Source organism: Leucoraja erinacea, chromosome 20, assembly GCF_028641065.1.
Source record: "Leucoraja erinacea ecotype New England chromosome 20, Leri_hhj_1, whole genome shotgun sequence".
Lineage (NCBI taxonomy): Eukaryota > Metazoa > Chordata > Chondrichthyes > Rajiformes > Rajidae > Leucoraja > Leucoraja erinaceus.
The window spans coordinates 18,236,959-18,258,449 of record NC_073396.1 but is presented as its reverse complement, the minus strand read 5'-3'; the positions used below and the strand labels follow the sequence as shown (position 1 = coordinate 18,258,449).

At 41.6% G+C, this 21,491-nt stretch overlaps 1 protein-coding gene and 1 long non-coding RNA gene across 8 annotated transcripts in view; one reads left to right on the top strand and one right to left on the bottom strand.

Moving 5' to 3' along the window:
* Nucleotides 1-17,132, bottom strand: part of LOC129706863 (E3 ubiquitin-protein ligase RBBP6-like) — a 70,420-nt gene extending 53,288 nt beyond the window's left edge. For 2 of the 7 annotated variants that reach the window (XM_055651444.1, XM_055651445.1), the window contains exons 1-3: nucleotides 15,966-17,132; nucleotides 8,024-8,123; nucleotides 4,134-4,170 (exon numbers count right to left, since the gene is read on the bottom strand). In XM_055651444.1, the coding sequence (XP_055507419.1) occupies nucleotides 4,134-4,170; nucleotides 8,024-8,123; nucleotides 15,966-16,131 (303 nt within the window). In that variant the 5' untranslated portion in view covers nucleotides 16,132-17,132. Of the gene's footprint in view, nucleotides 1-3,664; nucleotides 4,171-8,023; nucleotides 8,124-15,965 lie in introns of those variants that run through there. The other 5 variants (XM_055651447.1, XM_055651446.1, XM_055651451.1 and 2 more) reach the window with 3 other exon arrangements.
* Nucleotides 17,133-17,392: 260 nt separating this feature from the next.
* On the top strand, nucleotides 17,393-21,218 carry LOC129706862 (uncharacterized). The gene is made up of 2 exons (XR_008725109.1): nucleotides 17,393-17,538; nucleotides 19,633-21,218. It is a non-coding gene; the product is annotated as an uncharacterized LOC129706862 (long non-coding RNA).
* The last annotated feature ends 273 nt before the right edge of the window (nucleotides 21,219-21,491 follow it).

Here is a 21,491-nt window from a genome sequence, read left to right as displayed (position 1 = left end):
ACAAAGTGTGTATCATTTTGGTTCACTTTCCAAAGAATGGGCCTTGTACTCTATTACATATAACATACCGCTTTTGGTATTTTTAGGTTGTAGTGCCAAAATTAAACCTAGCTATCTCAATTTTGTTTTTAATGCAGGAATACATAACTTCTAGCCAATCAAACTCTCTAGCCCCAAATCCCCATCAAAATAATCGTTTTCTACAATACTAGGTTTCTTATGAACATATCTATTGTATTATAAACCAGATTTCTGTGTGGAGTTTGGATGATTTCCCTGTAACATATCCCCCAGATTCTCACACATCCCAATGATATGCAGGATGATAAATTACTCAGCCACTGGAAATTGTCCATTGTGTGGTGAGTGTGGAATCTAGGGGGAGCAGATAACAATATGGGATGAATTTAAATAAATAGCACCAACGTGGGAATAATGTAAATGGATGGCCAATGATTAGTGTAAATTGGGTGGACGAAAGGGCCAGTTTCCATGCTCTCTCTTTTTATGACTGAGAACCAGTGATTTGAAGCATTCACATGAGGAATTATGGAACTGTATTTAAACAAAAGTATTGTTTTAATGAAATGTGTAGGTGGATAGTAAATTCATTCTGGGCAAGATTCATAACTGTGCACATGACAACTATATACAACAGCTACCACAATGTCAATTTCAAATGCAACACTTCATCCCCCAAAATGCCATCTTCCAACTTATAATAGCTATACACTTAAACCCTTCCAATCATGTATCTCCAATCAAAATTAATATCACTCCTGGTTCAATTTAAACATAACTGGCCACCACTTGTATTCATATTTGGTAATGCCCCATTCCACAGTTGGATCATTCTTCCATTTACATGTTTCACCACATCCAATTACCCCAATTACCCTGAGCAACTGCTCCACTACCTTTCCAGAACACACTCCATGATAAAGTGTTACAATATTGGCCACATAGCAAGTTTTGATTAACTGAAATTTTCCTTGTCAACATAATTTTCAGTTTTGATTCTAAACTCAATTACTCAAGACAATTCATTGCCTCACCCTGGAGATGATGAACCAGACAACTTGTCATCTTGGTGTCTTATTCAAACCCAGGACGAGTTTTAAATAATCTCAACTTTATGACATCACTTAGCTCTTCCCTCAGTTGCTGCTGAAAATCTACTTGTAACATCGACTCCCACATTTTTCTCTCCACTTTGGCTCCTGTGTGTGGAATTTGTACATTCACCCTGTGACCAATGGATTTTCCCTGGGTGCTTTGGGTTCTCACCACATCCCAAAGACATGCAAACTAGGGAGTTTAATTGGTCATTGTAAATTGTCCCGCATGTGTAGATAGATGAAGGGTAGAATCGGGAGGGGGGTTACCTGTTTGGACAGGAGATGTGGAGAGAATAAAAATGGGATTAATGTAGATTATAGTGTAAATGGGTGGTTGATGATCATCAGGGATTCTGCTGACCGAATTGCCTGTGGCCATGTTATACCTCTCTACAACTCTATGCCACTTGAGATCAAGATGATTTGACCAAGGGCAGCAAACCTAAAATTTTGACTGTTTCTTTTTTTGTAGATGCTGCCTGAACTGTTAACTTTTTTCAGCATTTTCTGTTTTTATGCCCAGTCAGATAGTGCATCGATTTTAATATTCTCATCCTTGCATTTAAATCTAAGACTCGTTCTCTATTATTTCTTAAGGTTTTACCACTTAAGTTTTGGCCACAAGCAACTTGATTTTCACTTACTTCACAATTTGCAGTTCCAACTAGCTGGGTCCTTATCTTCAGAAATGATTTCCCTAACCTCTGCATGCTTCTCTTTGCCATCCCCTTCAGATTTATGTTAGGATAGCATACCCTTTGATACCTTTGTGGCAGATTTTGACATTGTGCCTGTGAAGCTTTCCACACATGAAAGCTAAATAAAATACTATTACAAGACCACAATATGATATATTGTATATCACAGGTAAGAGACTTGCTGGTCGTTCATCACATTGTCATTTGGAGAATAACATTAAAGGGGATATTGGCATTCAAGTAAACCACTTGTGAAGCACTTCCAGCAACTGCAGATATGAGAATTTTGAGCAAAAAAGTGCTGGAGGAACTTAGTGGGCAAGACAGCATCTGTGGTGTCTGACAGAGTACAGGAAAGCTGGAAAAGTGATTTAGAAGTTGGGCAAAGCCTAGCAAGTGATGTCCTTCCAGTTTGCGTGTGGTATCACTCTGGCAGTGGTGGAGGACAAATTCAGACCTGGGTTGGGCTAAATCAGTGGTTCTTAACCTGGGGGTCGGGACTTTACCAGGGGACATGAAGGGGTCATAAATAACATATCCATTTTTTTAGCCCATTTTTAGGAACCTAACAAAGGCACATACCACATGCAGTATTGTGTTTGTGTATGCACATACGTATGCCAAAAAGATTAAGAACCATTGGACTAAATGAATCTACTCTCAACTCACAAACATCAAAAACATGAAGATTTCCATGTTCTCGATGGTAATGTGTGAAGTATACAGCTTTCTTGCTTTTAAAATCCATGGGTTTCATCAGTTAAATCCACAACCTATCTAACAAATGTGTTATAAAACTACTGCAACCCATTTTGAAGGCCAAGAATGAAACAATATTGTTTAGAAATATTATGGCAAAAATCAGATTTGTGCTCAGTTAGTGCAATGATTATGGAATTCCCAAATCCTCTTCCCCAAAGTAGACTTCAGAAAATCATTAGCTCTAAGTTAAAAACTACTAAAAAATATCTTTATTCTTTTTACATTCATGAAGTGCTAAATATTTTTGTAAATGGCCACACAGCTAAGCCTTGTTCATATAGCCAGTAATACAAAAAATCATCAATTTTCAAATCTACTGTTATATTTAATCAAAGCAGAAAAACTAGTTTTCTTTTAAATATTACTTCACTGAACTAACAACCAATAAAGCAATAGAAAACAACTTTAAATTGACTCAGTTAAGTTGCTTCTAACAATTTAAAGTAAGTCCTCAAAGAATAATAACTTTGCAGTTTACATATCACAACACTTGCATGTTCGGATATTGAAAATAAAATCAAGTACTCAATAGCTACATTTATTCAACAACTTAATTCTATGTGTGTCTGACTACAGAAATTCAGTGCTTTTTAAAAAAACAAATCAATATTTGATAAAATGGCTCAAACAAAAACTTGTCGAAATTGCAGAAGAAAACAGCCAGATCTGTACTTTAAATTGACAAGTCAGGAGATTTCTGTGGTGTAACGGTATGAAATAAAATACATAATGTATGAAACATCGGCTTGTTACTAATACATATATAAAATTAACAACTGTTTTAAGAACACCACAAAATCCTACTAACTTCTACTTGTAAAGTTGGGAACAGGAAGGGGAGGGGTGGGAATCAAAACAACAAAGACATTATTTAACATATATATTCTAGATGTGGTAAATTTTGTTTATTTGAGCTCAAATATAATATATACTGATATGAAAGTTATAGGAAAGTTGTTACTGCACAAATTCAGCATTTCATTTACAATCAGTCATCTAGCATGCTTTTCATGTGACTTATGATAGTGTAAAGCAACCTTTTAAACCATTAAATCATACCTAATAAAGCATTAAAAACATTAGTGATACAATGTGAAATGGAAGATAATACACTTCAGACATTCTTTATTTGAAGGAAAATGCACATAAAACCCTATACACATAATGCTAAAAGACAGACATTGCAGGAACACTTTCATGTTCTCCACAGCAAACTGTTAAACCAGTCTCTAAAAATCATACACTGATCTGTTACAGACTGCACCCTAAAGTTAAGTTCCAGTTTCAATATGAAATACAGTGCTTTACCTTGCACTATCAGGTCACACACATAATTATTCTGTAGGTAGGGCAACTATCACTAAGTGTTGCCCAACAGCATTAAAATATTACGAATGTACTTTGCATTACAAAACATGACCTTGCCAGGTATGTATACCTGCTTTAGGCATTTAAGCACTCAAAAACATTAATGACTTATGAATAGCATTTACTAAAAACAGCAACTTAGATTTAACCAATAGAAAGGTTCAGATTGTATTTTTGTTTTACATACTGCTTTCGATGTCCCACTTGCTGGTTCAGAACGATCTCTGGAAAGCAAAGATGTTTCAAGTTGTTACAGTAATGAAATTTTCATTCCATAAATAAAATTATATCAAAAATAAGCATGGGGAAAGCAAGATGTTTTGACATAGCATACAATAGCAAACTGAACTAGATTAACTGTAACAACAGTGGGCATGTGAAGGAAGATTTGAGAGTTTTGATAGTTCCTCACGAATGACTAAATGGAAATTTACAATTTGTCCTCATTGGGAAAAAAAATTTCCTTGGTTTACGGCAATCGCTGAATAAGAGTAATCTTGCTGCCTAACCACTTGTTTGAAGCTACCCACAAGAGAATAAATGTATGGCAGATAGTATATCTCCAAAACAAACCTTTGTTAGATGGTAGCACATCTGACAGAGCCCACGGCGTGCGTCTCAGTGCCACAGACCCAGGTTCAATCCTGACCTTTGGTGTTGCCTGTGTGAAGTTTGCACTTGGTCTCTGTGAGCCCATGGGTTTCCTCAGTGTTCTGATTTCTCCCACACCCCAAAGCTGTGCAGGTCGGTAACTAAACTGCCCAGTGTAAATCCTTCAGTGTGTAGGTGGTGTCATAATCTGAGGATGGGGGGGGGGGGGGGGGGGGGGGGGTTGATGTATGGTTATCCCAGCCATCAATCATGGCTTCTTCCAGAATTTTCTGCCTTTGTTTAATATTTCAACCATTTATCAGAATTTGGCTTTTGTATTATCATTTATAGACTTTAATTGGGACTGAAAATGCATGTAGGAGGCATGATCAAATGACCCAAAGATTGGCAGAGTTGTTGACAATATGGAGGATGTGTACAGTGATATCGATGTGACAATGAAATGGACTGAGAAATGGCAGATGAAGTTTCATCTAGATATAAAAGATAGACAAAAGTGCTGGAGTAACTAAGCGACTCGGACAGCATTGCTATGGAAAAAGGACGGGTGATGTTTCGAGTCGGGACCTTCCTTCAGGCTGAAAGTACTGGGGTGGGCGGGGTGAAGAACTGGAGTCGAGAAAAGACCAGGGCCAATCAAGGTTGGCCACAAATGACCTCATGCAGGTGCCTGGTAAGCTCATCATTGGCTAAGGAAGGTGTGATCCCAAGGGGGAAAGCAAGGGAATCCTCAATTCCTCAGTCTCTGCCGCAACTGCTCCCAAGATGAGGTGTTCCAGGACATCCAAGATTTTCTCATTCTTCAGGGAACGTGGCCACTCCCCCTTCTGCAATAGATCAGGCTCTCACGTGACTCCTTAGTGCCCCATATTTCTGCTCTCGCCCCCCCCCCCCACCGATGCAACATTCAGAGTTCCCCTGGTCCTCACCTTTCACCCCACCAACCTCAGCATCCAACACAATGTCCTCCAATATTTCCACCACCTCCAAAGGAATCCCACCATTAATCACATCTTCCCATCTCCACTCTTTTCTGCCTTCCACAGGGACTGCTCCCTCCTCAATTCCTTGGTTCACTTATCCCTTTCCACCCAAACCACTGCCTTCCCAGGTACTTTCCCCAGCAACCGGAAGAGATGCAACATCTGTCCTTGTATCTCCTCCATTAACTCCACCCAGGGACCCTGACAATCCTTTCAGCTTAGACAGAGGTTCACATGCACCTCCTCTAATCTTATCTGCCGTGTGCAGCATTCCTGATGTGGTCACCATGTTGTAGGTAGGATGTGACAGTAGGATGTAGAGGTACAGTAATGTTGATTATTCAGAGACTGGGCCTGCTCCCCTCAGTGTGAAGGAGGTTAACTGGGGACATGATTGAGGTCAGGTATAGATACAGTAAACTACAGGAAAGTATTCCCTAGATAAGGCACAGATGAGGGTCAGAAGAGATTTAGATAGCATCCGAGACATTTTCCCACACAGAGAGTTATGCATACTTGGAATGCACTGCCGAAGTGTGGTGGAAGCAGAGTCATTGAAGTATCCAGATGAGTACTTAAATCTCCCAGATATAGGACGCTATGAACCAAGAGCCGAAAGTTGACAGAATTCCAGCAACCAAAACAAATACAAACTAACCAATTTTGCCCATTGCACCTCACAGCCAAAAGCCAAAGCTCATTCTAGTCACTGCTTTGAAATGTGTTAACGAGATTCAAGCAGCTTCTAATCTCAGAGATGCACAGTACTTCAAGTGCAGGAGAAAATGAATGCTCTTCAACATTTGCCTTCTCAAATATCCCAAATTTCACACAATTCCCTAAACATCCTTCATGTACCTTCCTGTTTTGATTACCATTCCCCCAAAATCCCTCAACACTATTTACCTCAATTTCTGTGTTAGCAAGTATCACATTCTCATCATTTATAAGCAAAGAAATGTAAGCTTAAATTCCCACACCGGCCAAGATGTCCTATCTGCACTAGTCCGACCTTCCTACAATTGGTACATATCCCTCTAAACCTGTCCCATCCATGTACCTGTCTAAATATTTCTTACACTATGCGATAGTACTTGCCTCAACTACCTCCCCCGGCAGCTCGTTCCATGCACCCATCAACTTATGTGTGAAAAAGTTACCCCTCAGGTTCCTGTTAAATTTCACCCCCCCCCTCCCCCCATGTTAAACCAATGTCCTCAATGCAGCTACTCTGGGCAAGAGACTCTGCGCATCTACTCGATCTATTCCCCTCATGATTTTTTTATACCTCTAAAATCACCCCTCATCCTCCTGCGCTCCAACAAATTGGCTTCCGTAAATTGCCCCGTGTGTACGAGAGAACTAGTGTGATCAACTGGACTTGGGCACAGTTCTAATCTGATCAACCTCTCCCTATAGCTGGGGCCCTCGAATCCTGGCAACATCCTCTCTGCACCCTTTCTAACATCTTTCCTATAACATGGTGCCCAAAACTGAGCACAATACTCTAAATGCAACCTCATCAACATCTTATACAACTGCAACATAACTTCCCAACTTCTATCCTCAATACTAAATGCCAATGAGCCAAAAGCATTTTTGACCACCCTATCTACCTGTAATGCCACTTTCAATGAACTTTGTACCTGTACTCTTAGATCCCTCTGCTCTACAACACTCCCTAGAGCCCTACCCTTTACTGTGTAATATGCCCTGCCCATGTTAGTGCTCCCAAAATGCAACACCTCACATTTATCTGCAATAAATACCATCAACTGTTCCTCAACCCACCTGCCCCACTGAGCAGGATCCTGCTGCAATTTTTGACAACAATCATCACTATCTACAATATCACCCACTTTTGTGTCATCGACAAACTTGCTAATTGTGCCATGTATATTCTCATCCAAATCATCTATCGGTGTTGGTACTTTCTGCTTTGTGTTGAAACAAAAGCCCTCCTCCAATACAAGATAAATAAGTGACATGTTCACAGCACCACTTGGAGCCTCACTTTAGAATTAATGAAGTGTAATCAGAGAAATGTGGTTAATGCAACAACTTGGCCATAGCCAATCACAAAACACTTTATAACAAGAGATTTATCTAGCATCTGCAGCTCTTTCTTAAACATTTCAAGAAAATCAATTTTTACTTTTAATGACCATATTTAATAACAAGCTGTCACAATATTCATCAAAATACATTATCAAATGATGTTTTACAAAATAGAAAATCCTTATATCCAAAATTTAAAGGTGTCTTTCACATCATTCTATTCACTTTCACAAGTCACCGTCAAGCCTCCATTATCATATAAATATACATTTTTAAACTCTTAAGCATTCAGTATACTAATGTAAATTAAAAAAATAAATTCAAGACTACATTCAACTGAAATAATCCTATTCCTAAACCATTTGAATTTGCTTCACTGTGAAAGGGCAATAGGTTAAACGTTAAAATAAAATTGCAAACTTACATGACAAATGATTTGCCAGCAGATTTCACACCTCCGATGGGAATTCTTTTTATAATGACAGATGAATTCTTGGGTATTAAAGCATTATCATCTGTATATTCTGTAAAGAATTAACGGTGTCAGAATAAAAACAAGAACATTCTATTCCCAGGGATAATTTATATAATTGAAGATTTTATTCACTTTGATTTATGAATTAATCCGTAACTACAAGGATAACGGATGTTTTTCCCCCACTCAACAGCTTTTGGATTAGATACCTTAGTACTTTTGATCAATGGTGAGCGAATCTATTTATTTTTATTTATTCAGAGCATTTTACTGGGCCCAAGTCCAAGGCAACCAGTGATTACACTAGTTCGCTCCTAAACACAAGGGGGCAATTTACAGAGGCCAATTAACCTACAAGCCTGCACATCTTTGGAGTTGGGTCGTAACCGGAGCACTCGAAGAAAACTCAGGGTCACAGGGAAAACATAAAGCCTACATGCAAAGCACCCCAACACAAAAGTCATGGGAAAGGGAAGGGGAGTTAAAATAATTAGCAACCAGGAGATCCATTAGGCCTCAATGCAAGTGTTCGGCAAAACAGTCGCCGAGTCCACTATTGGCCTCCCTGATATAAAGGAGGCTTCATTAGGAACATCAAACGGAGTATATAAGGTTAGAGACGGTGCACATAAACCTTTGTCAGATTATACAGGATTTTGTGCATTATATATTATTGGGCATTTTGGCATATATTACTTTGTTCAGAAGTTAGACACTTTAAAAGGTTTAGGACACAAACCCTGAAGCATTTCACTAGAAAGTTCCATTTGACTTAATCCGAGTGCTGATTCACCTTGAATAAGTACACAGCACTATGAGCATTTGATTAGAGCGAAACAGTAGCTTAGTAATGTGGAAACACTGCTCATGCAACAGCGGGTAGATACACAATTATCCTGCCATAAATTTAGTATTCTTCCATCATTTTTTTAATTATTTGTTTTTTATCCTTAAACCCTTGGGGCTAACAGACTGGCTTCAAATTCTGAATAGATGCAATGATATTTGAAATAGATATTTTCTGTACTTAATTAAATAGACTGATTTCCTAATCACAAGTCATTGGATGGTTTGGCATTTTGGCAGTTTGCTTGATGTCCAACTAGGATAAAATTTGATAAGACTTCGTAAAACATTGGATAAGACTTCATAAGGCGTTGGAGGGTTGCAAACTAGAAAGCAAAGCTCCTTGCCATGTTATTTCTCAATCCCCAATTAGTTTTTTGTTAAAGGTTTTCGAAGTGAAACTAAGTAAAAATATTTCTGAATTTAATTCAATTTAAACAGCCAGCAAACAATTGTTTCCACAATGTGCAGAGATGTTTGCAGATTATGCTGCCGAAGTCCTAAAGGCTTCAATCGAACAGCAAAGGCCTGCATCCAAATCAGATAAGGAGGGACAAGGACAAAACAAGGGCAGACATGTCAAACAAGCAAAATACTTTGACATAACTAAAAATTCAATTTTATAAATGGCTAGTGAACCCAAATTGAATAGAGGCAAAATATAAACCCAGTATTTAAAAGAGGGAATAAAAGTAGGGAAGCCTAAAATAAGTAGCAGAGAAAATAACAATCTACTTTAAATGTAGTAACAGAAGACATACTGCAGGATTGGACAAAGCCTGAATGGGTTCTGAAAAAAAAAAAAAACTTGAGTCCACATCCGCAAACAATCAAGTAATGGATACAATTGTTAATGGAGAACCAGCAGAGATGGTGCATTTAGACTTTGGACAAGGTCCCACATAAGAATGCAAAATTGAAGACAATAAATTTAGAACTTTAAATATATAGGCATGGATTAAGAGTTGGATGATAGATTGAAAATGCAGAATAAACAAGTTTTCTTCAGGTGCCAGACAGTGATTATTGGGGGACCAGAGTTCAGTGTTCAGACCCCAGCTGTTCAAAATATATATCAATAATTTGAATGAGGGACCGAAATGCCTACTGCATTTGGTGCTCCCAATGGGGCCTCCTGTACACACTTGTGTTCTATCTGCAAAGGTCTGCTGGATTTTCCAGCTGCCACCCATTTTAATTTGAATTCCCATACTGACCTGTCAATAGACAATAGGTGATAGTAGGCCATTCGAGCCATTCATTGTGATCATGGCTGATCATCCCCTATCAGTACCCCGTTCCTGCATTCTCCCCATATCCCCCGACTATCTTTAAGAGCCCTATCTAGCTCTCTCTTGAAAGTATCCAGAGAACTGGCCTCCACCGCCCTCTGAGGCAGAGAATTCCAGACTCACAACTCTTCGTGAAAAAGTGCATCCTCATCTCCGTTCTAAATGGCTTACCCCTTATTCTTAAACTGTGGCCCCTGGTTCTGGACTCCCCAAACATTGGGAACATGTTTCCTGCCTCTAGCGTGTCCAATCCCTTAATAGTCATATATGTTTCAAGAAGATCCCCTCTCATCCTTTTAAATTCCAGAGTATACAAACCCAGCTGCTCCATTCTCTCAGCATATGACAGTCCCGCCATCCCGGGAATTAATCTTGTAAACCTACACTGCACCTCCTCAATAGCAAGAATGTCCTTCCTCAAATTAGGGGACCAAAACTGCACACAATACTCCAGGTGTGGTCTCACTAGGGCCCTGTACAACTGCAGAAGGACCTCTTTGCTCATATACTGAGGACAGCATCACATATAGTGCTTAGGGAGCTTACTACTCTTGGCATTATCGTGTTAGAAGCACTGCAGCTTTAAAACACATACCCTTTCTCCCTACAGCTCCAGATTTGTAAAGTCAATAGTTAAAATAATCTTTTATCTTCGACACAATCCATGGGGAAAAATCCTATAATTGGACTGTTTTAAAACAAAATCCACAATTTTAAAAGGGAAACTTGTTGAAATTTGTATGAATTATAAAGTTCCTACAATCTTTTGAAATGAGATATGCAAATCATAATAACCAGACTAATTTGTCTACCCGTTGAGTGGCATGATGCAAAATAATTAATTGCCGATCTTGACGTATTCCTTAGCTGCAACTTATTTGAGGAAACACGATTCATATAATGCTAATGCCCAAATAATAAAATATATATTTTAAGTTAATTTGTTTATATTTATGTAAGCTCTATCAATGTAATATCAGTCCCAAGGTGCTTCCCAGGAAAGTTATCAAGCCAAAACTGATAACTTGAAAATAAATTCGTACGGGTGACAAGATGGATCAGGTACAGGCTTCAACAAAATGTCTCAAAAGTGGGAGTTTTGTGGACAGAGGGAAATCCTAACTTTAGGTGTTGATGCCTGCATAGGAAGGGTAAGTGAAGCAGATGCAGCACAAAACGACAGAGTACTTATTGGATTGCTCATCTGAAGGAATTGAGCCAAGAACAGGTTCCAAACACGTTAAAAATTAGATGAGACAAGAAAAGGTAATTAGAAAGCGGAAAAATAGAACTTATGAAAATTGGGACACGATTAGTGCGGGTTATGGAAGCTAGTTTGGTGAGTGGGAAAGGAGGCCAACCAATCAGTTTTAAGGTCAACAGGCATAAAGGTTGTGAACAGCCTGATACACAAAGTAGAAGGAATCAGCTACATAGACCATACTTTCTGGCTTTAGACTCGACACAGAAATGCAACCCAAAATATTTTATTTTCGAGACACAACCCTTCAGCCCAGAGTCGTCACTGACCATTGATCAAACATTCACACAACTTCTATGTTATCACGCATTTGCAACCACTCCCTACATACTAGGGGCAATTTAGAGTGTAATTAGCCTGCAAACTCACACATCTTTGGGATGTGGGAGCACCCAGAAGAAACCCATGCACTCAAAGGGAAAACATGCAAACTCCACATGTACAGCACTCAGTCAAGATCAATCTCTGGTCTCCTGTGTTGAGGCAGTAGAGCTCTATCACCGCGCCATTCTAACACCCATACTTAAACTCTCAAATTGCATTCCATTTCAGGAAGTGGAGGCTTTACCGTGGATGCAAGATGCTGCCTGGAGGGTATAGATTGCAAGGTTGGGATAACCTCGGATGGTATTCTCTGGAAAGGAGGCTGAGGGGAGGTAAAGATAGGGTAGACAAGTCACGAGTCCAACGTGGAAATGTCAAACACTTAAGCTGAGAGGGAAGCAGTTTAAATGAGATGGGAGGGGCATGTTTTTATTCTACAGAGTGGTAGGTGCATGGAACATTCTGTAAGGCAGTGGTCGGCAACCTTGTTCTGCATAGGGGCCGGGACGGGATGCATGTCTGTGATCGGATGGCAGGCCACATCTATCACGTGTACACATGGATCCCGCCCCCATCCTGCCCCAGATGGCAAGCATCAAATCACGTGTTCACAGGTAGACAAAAATGCTGAAGAAACGCAGCGGGTGAGGCAGCCTCATGCAATCCTTGCATGTCTCACACGCTGAGTTTCTCCAGCATTCTTGTCTACCTTCGATTTTTCTAGCATCTTTCTTAAACGTGTTCACAGAAGTTGTGCGGCCGTGCCGGCGGCTTTGCGCAGGATACAGTACAGCCAGAGCTGGGCTGCTGCTGCTCGGGGTGCTCGGTAAGCCCAGCCACTGCTCAGGGAGCATGGCATACCGGATGATTACGGGGGGGGGGGGGGGGGGGGGGGGGGAAATCGCCTGCGGGCCGGATTATTTCGGATTACGGCCGCATTCGGCCCGAGGACGGCAGGTTGCCGACCCCTGCTGTAAGGGGTGGTGGAAGTACATGCAATGGCATTATTTGTGGCCTTTAGACAGGCACATAAATGTACTGGAAATGCAGGGATGTGGATTACATAAAGGCAGAATGCATTGACTTCTACTTACAGTAACCCTTGGTTTCCCTCTCCCCAGCCCTCCTCCATCCTAGTTCTCCGTCCAATCTGACTGTCCTCCTGATTAAATTTTATCTTTGTATGCTTCATTGTCACCTTTCCCTAGCTAACAATGATCTATTCTACATTTTCCTTGAACTTCGTCCTTTTTGATGTCTCATTTTAAGGAAATTGCAGGGAAAAATTATGTGATGCGAAATGTTTTGGAATAAAATGCTGGAATCAGTTGAAAAATATCTTAAAGTCTTCAATTACAAAGGAGATTAATCATCTGGAAAGGAAAGATTTTTTTGATTAACCATTTTTTTTTTAAATGGAAAAAGGATTGATGAGTTCAGTCGGTTTCAAATGGAGTATGAACGTTTTTTAATCAGGTTAGCAGACTTATAAAAAAAAAAAAATTAAAAAAAGGCATTTTATTTTACAGCTGAGATTGCTAGCAGTGGTACTCAACAAGGCTCAGAACCCATTCTTATTATTCTTCACTCTTTACAACAACAATTCGGACCCAAACATTGGCGAGGGAAGCGATAATGAAATTTGCGACAATACATAAATTGTTGACACGAAAGAAAAAAGCATTTACGTTCACAGAACAATGTGGTTAGATGGCGATGAGATTTGTGAGAATGTCATCAAAGCTTACCTTAATGTGTTTTATCTTAAGAGAAATGTGTTAAGTTAACGAGGGGAGCAACTTTACCCCTGGCCAGACTCACCACACGCGGTGAAAGGAACTCTCCCCCCAATTGGTCCCTTGAACAAGTATTGTCATTCAATAAGATCACAACTGATTCAACTTGTCCCCGGTGTGCTCCCGTTTTTCCCACCATCTCTCCACCTGTCGTGACCCTCCACCCCCCACCCATTCAGTAATTCAGAATGAAGGCGATTTGGAAGCCTTGGGCAAATTGCTTTCTTTATTTTTATTTTTTCGAGCATGAGAAATTCTATGTCCCACCAGCCTTCTTTCAAAATTTAGCAACTCAAAATGGGGGTGCGTTTTCATTGCCGGGAAATACGGTACTTTATTAAGAGATTTGGCTTTTGAAGACTTTATAAAAGTCGACTGACAGCTTACGTAGAGAACAATCTGCGCATGCGCGGTTTAAGATTTTTAAAAAACCGACTGACTGCCTACCCTGAGTAATTACTCACGGCACGTGTCTGGCTGGGACTTCTGCTTTTTGTGATTTAGATAACTTGGTTGCAAACATAGTTGGGTAGGTTAGCAAGTTTGCAGATGACACCAAGATTGCTGGGGTCTCGGACTAAGCAAAGAACGTCAATAATACAGGGGGATATAGATCACCTACTATAGGGGATAGAGATCACCTCCATCTACGGGTGGAAAAATGGCCGTTCCAAGTTTAATCCAAGCAAGTGCGAGGCTTTGTCATTTGGGAGGTCAAATGGCATGGGGAAAATGTACAATTAATGGCATGACCCTTAACAGCACTGATATACAGAGATCAATGGGTCCAAGTCCTTAACTCCATAAAAGTAACAAAAGTATAGAGTGGTAAAAGTGGCATGTGATATGCTTGCTTTTATAGGACAGGGAATCGAATATAAGAGTCTGGAAGTCATGATACAACTTGAAAGGACCTTGGTCAGGCCACATTTGGAATATTGTGTGCAGTTTTGGTTACCCCATTACAGGAAAGGTGCAAGGGCTTTGGAAAGGGTGCACAGCTATATCAGAATGATTCCTGCATTGGTAGATATTACCCTACAGGGAGAGATTGAACAAACTTGTATTGTTTTCCCTGGAACAAGAGAGTCCTTTTTCACTGGATGAAAAAAATCAAATACTAGGGGGTATAGTTTGAAGGTAAGAGGGGCAAAGTTTAAAGAGACAGGCAGGGCAAAACACAGAGGATTGCGGGTGCCTGTAACGCACTGCTGCGGATGGTGGTTGTAGCAGATACGTTAGTGCCATTTCAAAGACTTTTGGATAGGCATATGGATAAGCTGGGAATAGAGGGATACGAGTTACGTGCAGGTAGATAAATGACGGCCTTCGCAACATGTTCGGCACAAGCATTGTGGGCCAAAGGGCCTATTCTTGTATTGTTCTGTTCTATGTTCTACAAAAGTCAAAGCACCTACAATTGGAAATAGAGTTGTAGGAACAATGCGAGTTACCCCCATCCAATCTCCATGTGCTTCACTACTGGAAAGGCATGGTAAAGAAACATTGACCATGCTATGCCTCGATATGTAGTTTAACAAGTGCAATGGACAGGGATCAAACCGTGAAAGTGAACTTAGTTTGGGTGCGCTTTTCCCACATTAACAGTCAGAAAGATTTTCCACAACTCAACTTAGATTTGAAATTTTAGCCAGTCAGTCGAATAACAAACCAATCCTATTAATATGTCATTAAAACTACAGGTGATCAATCTCCATACAATGTTTTACCAGCCTGACCAGCAGGCCGCATGGAATTTGAAAACACAGAATTGTGTAAAATTATGCAGCAATTAAATATAATTTATGATTTCATCTAATATGTGCCATCTAGCTTTTAGTCTTTAAACTGTTTTATGAGGATTTAAAGCAAATTCGACAACAACATGCCTTCCAACTTCAATACATTTTGTTGTTTCTTAATTTAGTATATTGTCTTTGACTGTCATCATCTGACAGGTTATAGGCTGGAACAGTGTGGCCTCCAGTTAAGAGCTCTTCCTCGGGTCACCAAAAAGCTTACCACAGTTCTCTAATTAAACCCATCGAGGCCAGAAGAACAGATTGAGAATGACGAAAGGCAAAGAACAGCTTTCATATTAAAAACAATGCACAAAGAACAAAGGTGAACATTTTAAAACTGTGCAGAAAATTCGACGGATCAAATCAAAATTACAAACGTAATACCCAGCATATATTTACATCTTTCAATTTCCTGTGTCCCGGACATGCACTACCTTCAAACCTGTAAGCAAGATTTCCTAATGAAATCAGACAAATCCAGCAATCCGCGCCATCTTGTCTACCACAGAACATGGTTAGAGAAAATAAAAAAGGACAACCTAAAACAGTTTAAAAAGTCAGTTCATTTACCTTCCTTAGTCTGTGCATTGGTGATTTGTAAATCGCAGTCTGCTGCCTTCAGCTTCTCCCGGGCCATGATAGTCTTCTTTAGATCGCTCAAAGAAATATGAAGCCCATCGAAAGTGACCGTGTCATAGTTCAGTTTAGAAGAAAATTTGTAATGTATACACGACATTTCTGTTTTTTTTAATGGGACAAGTCTTACCCACAAAAAAATATCCTTTTAAAATTGCAAAAACAAAACAAAAAAAATCTCTTTTCTCACAATTTAATTCCCATATCTGAAATTCAAGTATTTAGACTTTGTTGTATTATAGCATTTTTTTTTAAAGCACTAAATCTGGACCGTAACTCAATAAGCAACTAGCTTCTTTTTAACTTCACAATGCACAAAAAATCATATACTGGCTGTTTTACTCACTAATAAACCGGGTAGTTCAAAAGTCAATGGTATATTTTAAACGTCCATGAAATTGAATGAAGTTCAAAGGATTTAACTCGCAGGGAAATAGTTCGCAGGTCTTGAGATTGCTGTCCCTCCTGCTTTTTTATTGCAAAGCCGCAATGCAGCAAGTCTGGGCGCAGTCTTGTTTTTAAATCTAAGACAATAATGTCCACTGCTCCTGCTCCTCGTGGGAAAGTCCGGACGGCGTCTATCCGGGGCGCTCCTTACTGCGGACACAAGCCGGGGTCGAGGCGCCTCTCAGGTCGGGCGGACTCTGCTCCTGCGACGGTCAGCCAGGCCTCAGTCGATCCCTTCTCAGCCGTCAGTTGGATCCATGGCATAAGCAAAGGCCATGAAGTAAATGGGGGGGTGGGAGCACGAATGGGAACTAAAGGGGGAGAGATGGGGGAGGGAGGGGGGAAGGGGCGCTGGGGCAGGGCCGGGACAGGAGACAACGCTGCGGCTCGGGTGGCAGAGCAGGGCCGCACCCGGCTCAGCAGCCGGCGGAAGTGCAGACCGGCATCCTCACATCCATCGTCGTGACGTTGGCCCAGTCCGGCCCGCAAAGCGTATTCAAACAACGGGGAAACGAAGTAGCGGAAGGCCGTGGGGGCGGTGAAGGTTCCGTAGCCGCTCGGCGGTGAGCCGACACCTTCAAACCGACACCACCTCCAAAACAATGGCGTCTCCAACGCAATAACGCCAGGGGTCTCCTGCAGCCCAACGCAGGGGCAGTGACGTCACAATCGCCGCCAAAAGGCGCCAGGCGGCGGACGTTGCGCGCGAGCTTTTTCCTCCCCCTCCCCTCCCCGCCCCTCCTCCCCAGCCCCTCCTCCTCCCAGCCCCTCCTCCTCTCCCCCCCTCCTCCTCTCCCCTCCCCCCCTCCTCCTCCCCGCCACTCCCAGCCCCCCCCCCTCCTCCTCCCTCCCCCCCCCCCCCCCCCCCCTCCCCCCCCCCCCCCCCCTCTCCCCCTCTCCCCCGCTCCCGCGGCGGCCGCGCGCTCCTTCGGGTGCATAAGGCCGCGGGCGCGCTCACGCTTCCAGCGCGGGTTGATGTCACATGACAGGGCGAACTGTCGGCTCCGAGCAGTGAAAGTGTGAACCGGAAAACGCGGGAGGTGTTTTTGGTCAGTGAGTGGTACAGCCCGGGAAGGGCCATACGCGTTTATGCCAACCAAATCGTCTACCAGAGCTGCGTTTGACCTGTATCTTTCTAAGCTTTTCCCATCTATCTACCTGGTTTATTTAATGTTTGAGTTGAGTTTATTGTCACGTGTACCGAGATACAGTTTAATTTTTTTTTGTTGCGTGCTAATCACACAGAAGGACAATACATGATTACAATCGAGCCATTCACAGTGTACAGATAGTTGAATAACGTTCAGTGCAAGATAAAGTCAGTAAAGCCCGATCAAAGATAGTTCGTGGAGGAGGGAGAGAGAAAAAAGCGTCCCATCCCGAAAAGTCATCCATCCAGCAGTTTGTCTTTTTTCGAGTTGCATCAATGAGAAACTGTTTTAAACCTTGAAATTCAGAAGATGTGATGTAAGATTAGAAAACAAGACACAAAGTGCTGGAATGACTCGGCAGCATCTGCATGGAGAGTAAAGATGGATGATGTAGCAATGTTACAAAATTTTGAGATTTAAATAATCAAGTCTGCAATTTATCCCATCAGATAAAGCATAACAATAAGTTTAATTTGACACCAAATTCACTTTCATATCTCAAGTATTAAAGAAGTTATGACCATTTTCATACTCGGAAATTAGCATCTTGTTCCCTATTGATTTTCAATGGACATTACAAAAAAGCTGTGATCCGGATAATCAAAAGACTCCATTTCTATAAGTGAGAAGTTTTAACATTTTTCAATAGCCTAAGTGTCCAAAGATTATTCACAAATAATTCACAATATAACATGATTTTTATATCTAATTTACATTAATTTATAGGCCAAATGGAAGGAATTTAGTGTTCAATTGCTGTAAATAAATGCCCATTTAAATCGGCTTTCTAGTGGGTTCATGTGGAACGCGCTGGTTTAGAACTCTTGACCCATAGCGCTGGATTAGTTTCCTCAAATGCCGTTGAAAAATACTGCGGGATATAAAAAGCCCAAAATACAGTCTACTCGCTATAGATAACTTGATATATAGGGTCATTATGCTTTTATGCCCCATTTAATTAAAATAAGATACATACCTTTAATTGTTTGCTCTCCAAAACCCAGGGGCTGAAGAGAGGTTGCGGAATGAAACATCAGTTTTTTAGAGAACTATTAGAACTATATTATCGAGGCCTATAAAACTAATAATACCTTTTGCGACCGGGTCTTGCAGCGATTTTTCGTTAATGATTTACTAGGCTGAACATCTGCGTTTTAAACCCGCCCCCTCCAAACAGCGCCAAAATCGCGGACATGGCTGCGGGCAGATTCCCAATGACGAACAAGGTAGGTTTTGTAACATACCTAGATGATGTTTCGGGTTGGGACACTTCTGAAGAATGATTCTGATCTGGGATTATGGACCATTCCTTTTCTTCAGGAATGCTGCCTGACCTGCTAAATTGCCCCCCCCCCCCCCAAAACTATCCACTCCGCAGGTACCTTCCAACACCTATATCTCTTCCCTCGACTCTGTCCAGGGACCCCGGCAGTCCTTTCAGATAAGGCAGAGTTTCACTTGCACCTCCTCCAACCACATCTACTGTATCCGCTGTTCCAGGTATAGACTCCCTATATATCGGTGAGATCGTTTCGCTGAACACCTTTGCTAAGTCCGCCTTGGCCTATCCGATCTCCTGGTTGCCAAACACTTTAATTCCCATTCCCATACTGACCTTTCTGTCCTGGGCCCCCATTGTGAGTGAGGCCAAATGTAAATTGGAGGAACAGCACCTCATATTTCACTTGGGCAGCTTACAACCTAGCGGTATGAATGTTGATTTCTCTAGTAACCCTTGCACCCCCTCTCTTTCCATATCTCTCCCACCCTGTCGCTGTACTAGTTTCATTATCGTTATGTTGAGTTACACTGTCTGTATAACTTGTTATCACCTTCCCTACAGTCAACAATGGACCATTGTGGGCTCCACCTTTCCTTGGTCATTGTTGCTTTTTGCATATATTTCATTGTTCTATATATCTTCTATATCTCTCGTTTCCCTTTCCATGATTCAGTCTGAAGAAAGTTCTCGGCCTCAAACATCACCTATTCTTTTTCTCCAGAGATAATGCTAGACATGCTGAGTTACTCCAGCTTTTTGTGGGCGGATGCAGGTGTGAGGGGGTTTTGATAGGCAGATGTTTGGACAGCCAGAGATGAAAAAACAAAATATGTCAGATAAGGATAGAAGAAATGGGAATTTTGCCCAACCAATCAAGATTCTGCTGCAATCCTGCTACCCTCAAGCTCTGTGCGGAACAACTGGCACCAGTCTACACAGACATTTTCAATCAGTCCCTGCAAACCTGCACTGTCCCCGCCAGTCTCCACTATTGTTCCTGTACCCAAAAAGCCAAGGATTACTGGTCTTAATAACTACAGGTCTGTCGCACTGACCTCTATAATCATGAAGACCCTTGAAAGACTTGTGCTGGCCCACCTGAAAAATATCACAAACCCCCTGCAGTTTGCATACCGGGCCAATATTTGAAGCAGTCAACCTAGGCCTGCACTTCATCCTCCTGATGAGGTGCTGAGACCACTAGAGGACCTATGCAAGGATTTTGTTCGTGGATTTTAACTCTGCATTCAACACCATTGTGCCAGAGGTACTACACTCCAAACTCTCACAGTTGACTGTGCCTCTGAACCCCTCTGTCAGTGGATCACCAACTTCCTGACAGACAGGCTGGGAAAGCACATCTCAGACCCGCTGACCCTCAGCATAGGAGCACCACAAGGCTGCGTACTCTCCCCTCTCCTTAACTCTACACCAAACGGCTGCACCTCCACAGACTTCTCTGTCAAGCATCTCATGTTTGTGAATGACACAACCCTGATTGGACTGATCCAGGATGAGGAGGAATCTGTCTACAGACAGGAAGTGATACAGCTGGCGTCCTGATGCCATCGCAACAACCTGGAGCTCAATGCTCTTAAGACAATTGAATTAACTGTAGACTTTAGGAGAGCTCCCCCTCCCCTCCCCTCACGCACCATCAATAACATCCCAGTCACATCTATGGAGTAATTTAAGTTCCTTGGAACCATCATCTCCAGGGACCTTAAATGGGAGGCCACCATCGACTCCACAGTCAAAAAGGCCCAACAGAGGATGTACTTCCTGCGGCACCTGAGAAAACAATCTTCCACAGGCAATGATGGTCCAGTTTTATACTGCCATCATAGAGTCTGTCCTCACCTTCTCCATCATGGTCTGGTTTGGCTCAGCTACCAAGCATGACACCCAGAGTCTGCAGCGCATCGTTCGATCAGCCGAGAATGTTGTGGCTGCAACCTTCCCCTCATCGATGAACTGTACACTGCAAGGGCCAGAAAGTGAGCGGGTAAGATCATCTCTGACCCCACACATGCTGGCCACAAAAACTGAAGCATTTCCCTCTGGAAGGCGACTCCGGACAGTCAAAACCGCCACAGCCAGATATAAAAACTTTTTTTTCCATGCAGTAGCTCTATTCAACAGCGAAAAAGTCTAGCCTCTTGCTCTGGTATTTTATTTTATTTTTCACATGTTTAAATTATAATATTTTATTTTTAATTGTCTACTGTATATCGTGTTATCCTTGCGAGCAAAGCACCAAGGCAAATTCCTTGTATGTATTCTTGTCTAATAAAATGTATTCAATTCAATTCAGTTCAGTTCAATTCTACATTGTCATCCAAATCGTTGATATAGCTGACAAACAGCAATGGGCCCAGCACCGACCCCTGAGGCATATGAATAATCACAGACCTCTGGAAAAACAACCTTCCACCATCCCCCTCTGCTTCCTTCCATGAAGCCAATTTTCCATCCAGCGGGCTAGCTCTCCTTGGATCCTATGTATCTAACATTCCAGAGCAACTTACCATGCATAACCTTGACAAATGGCTTGCTGAAATCCATGAATGCTATGGATTC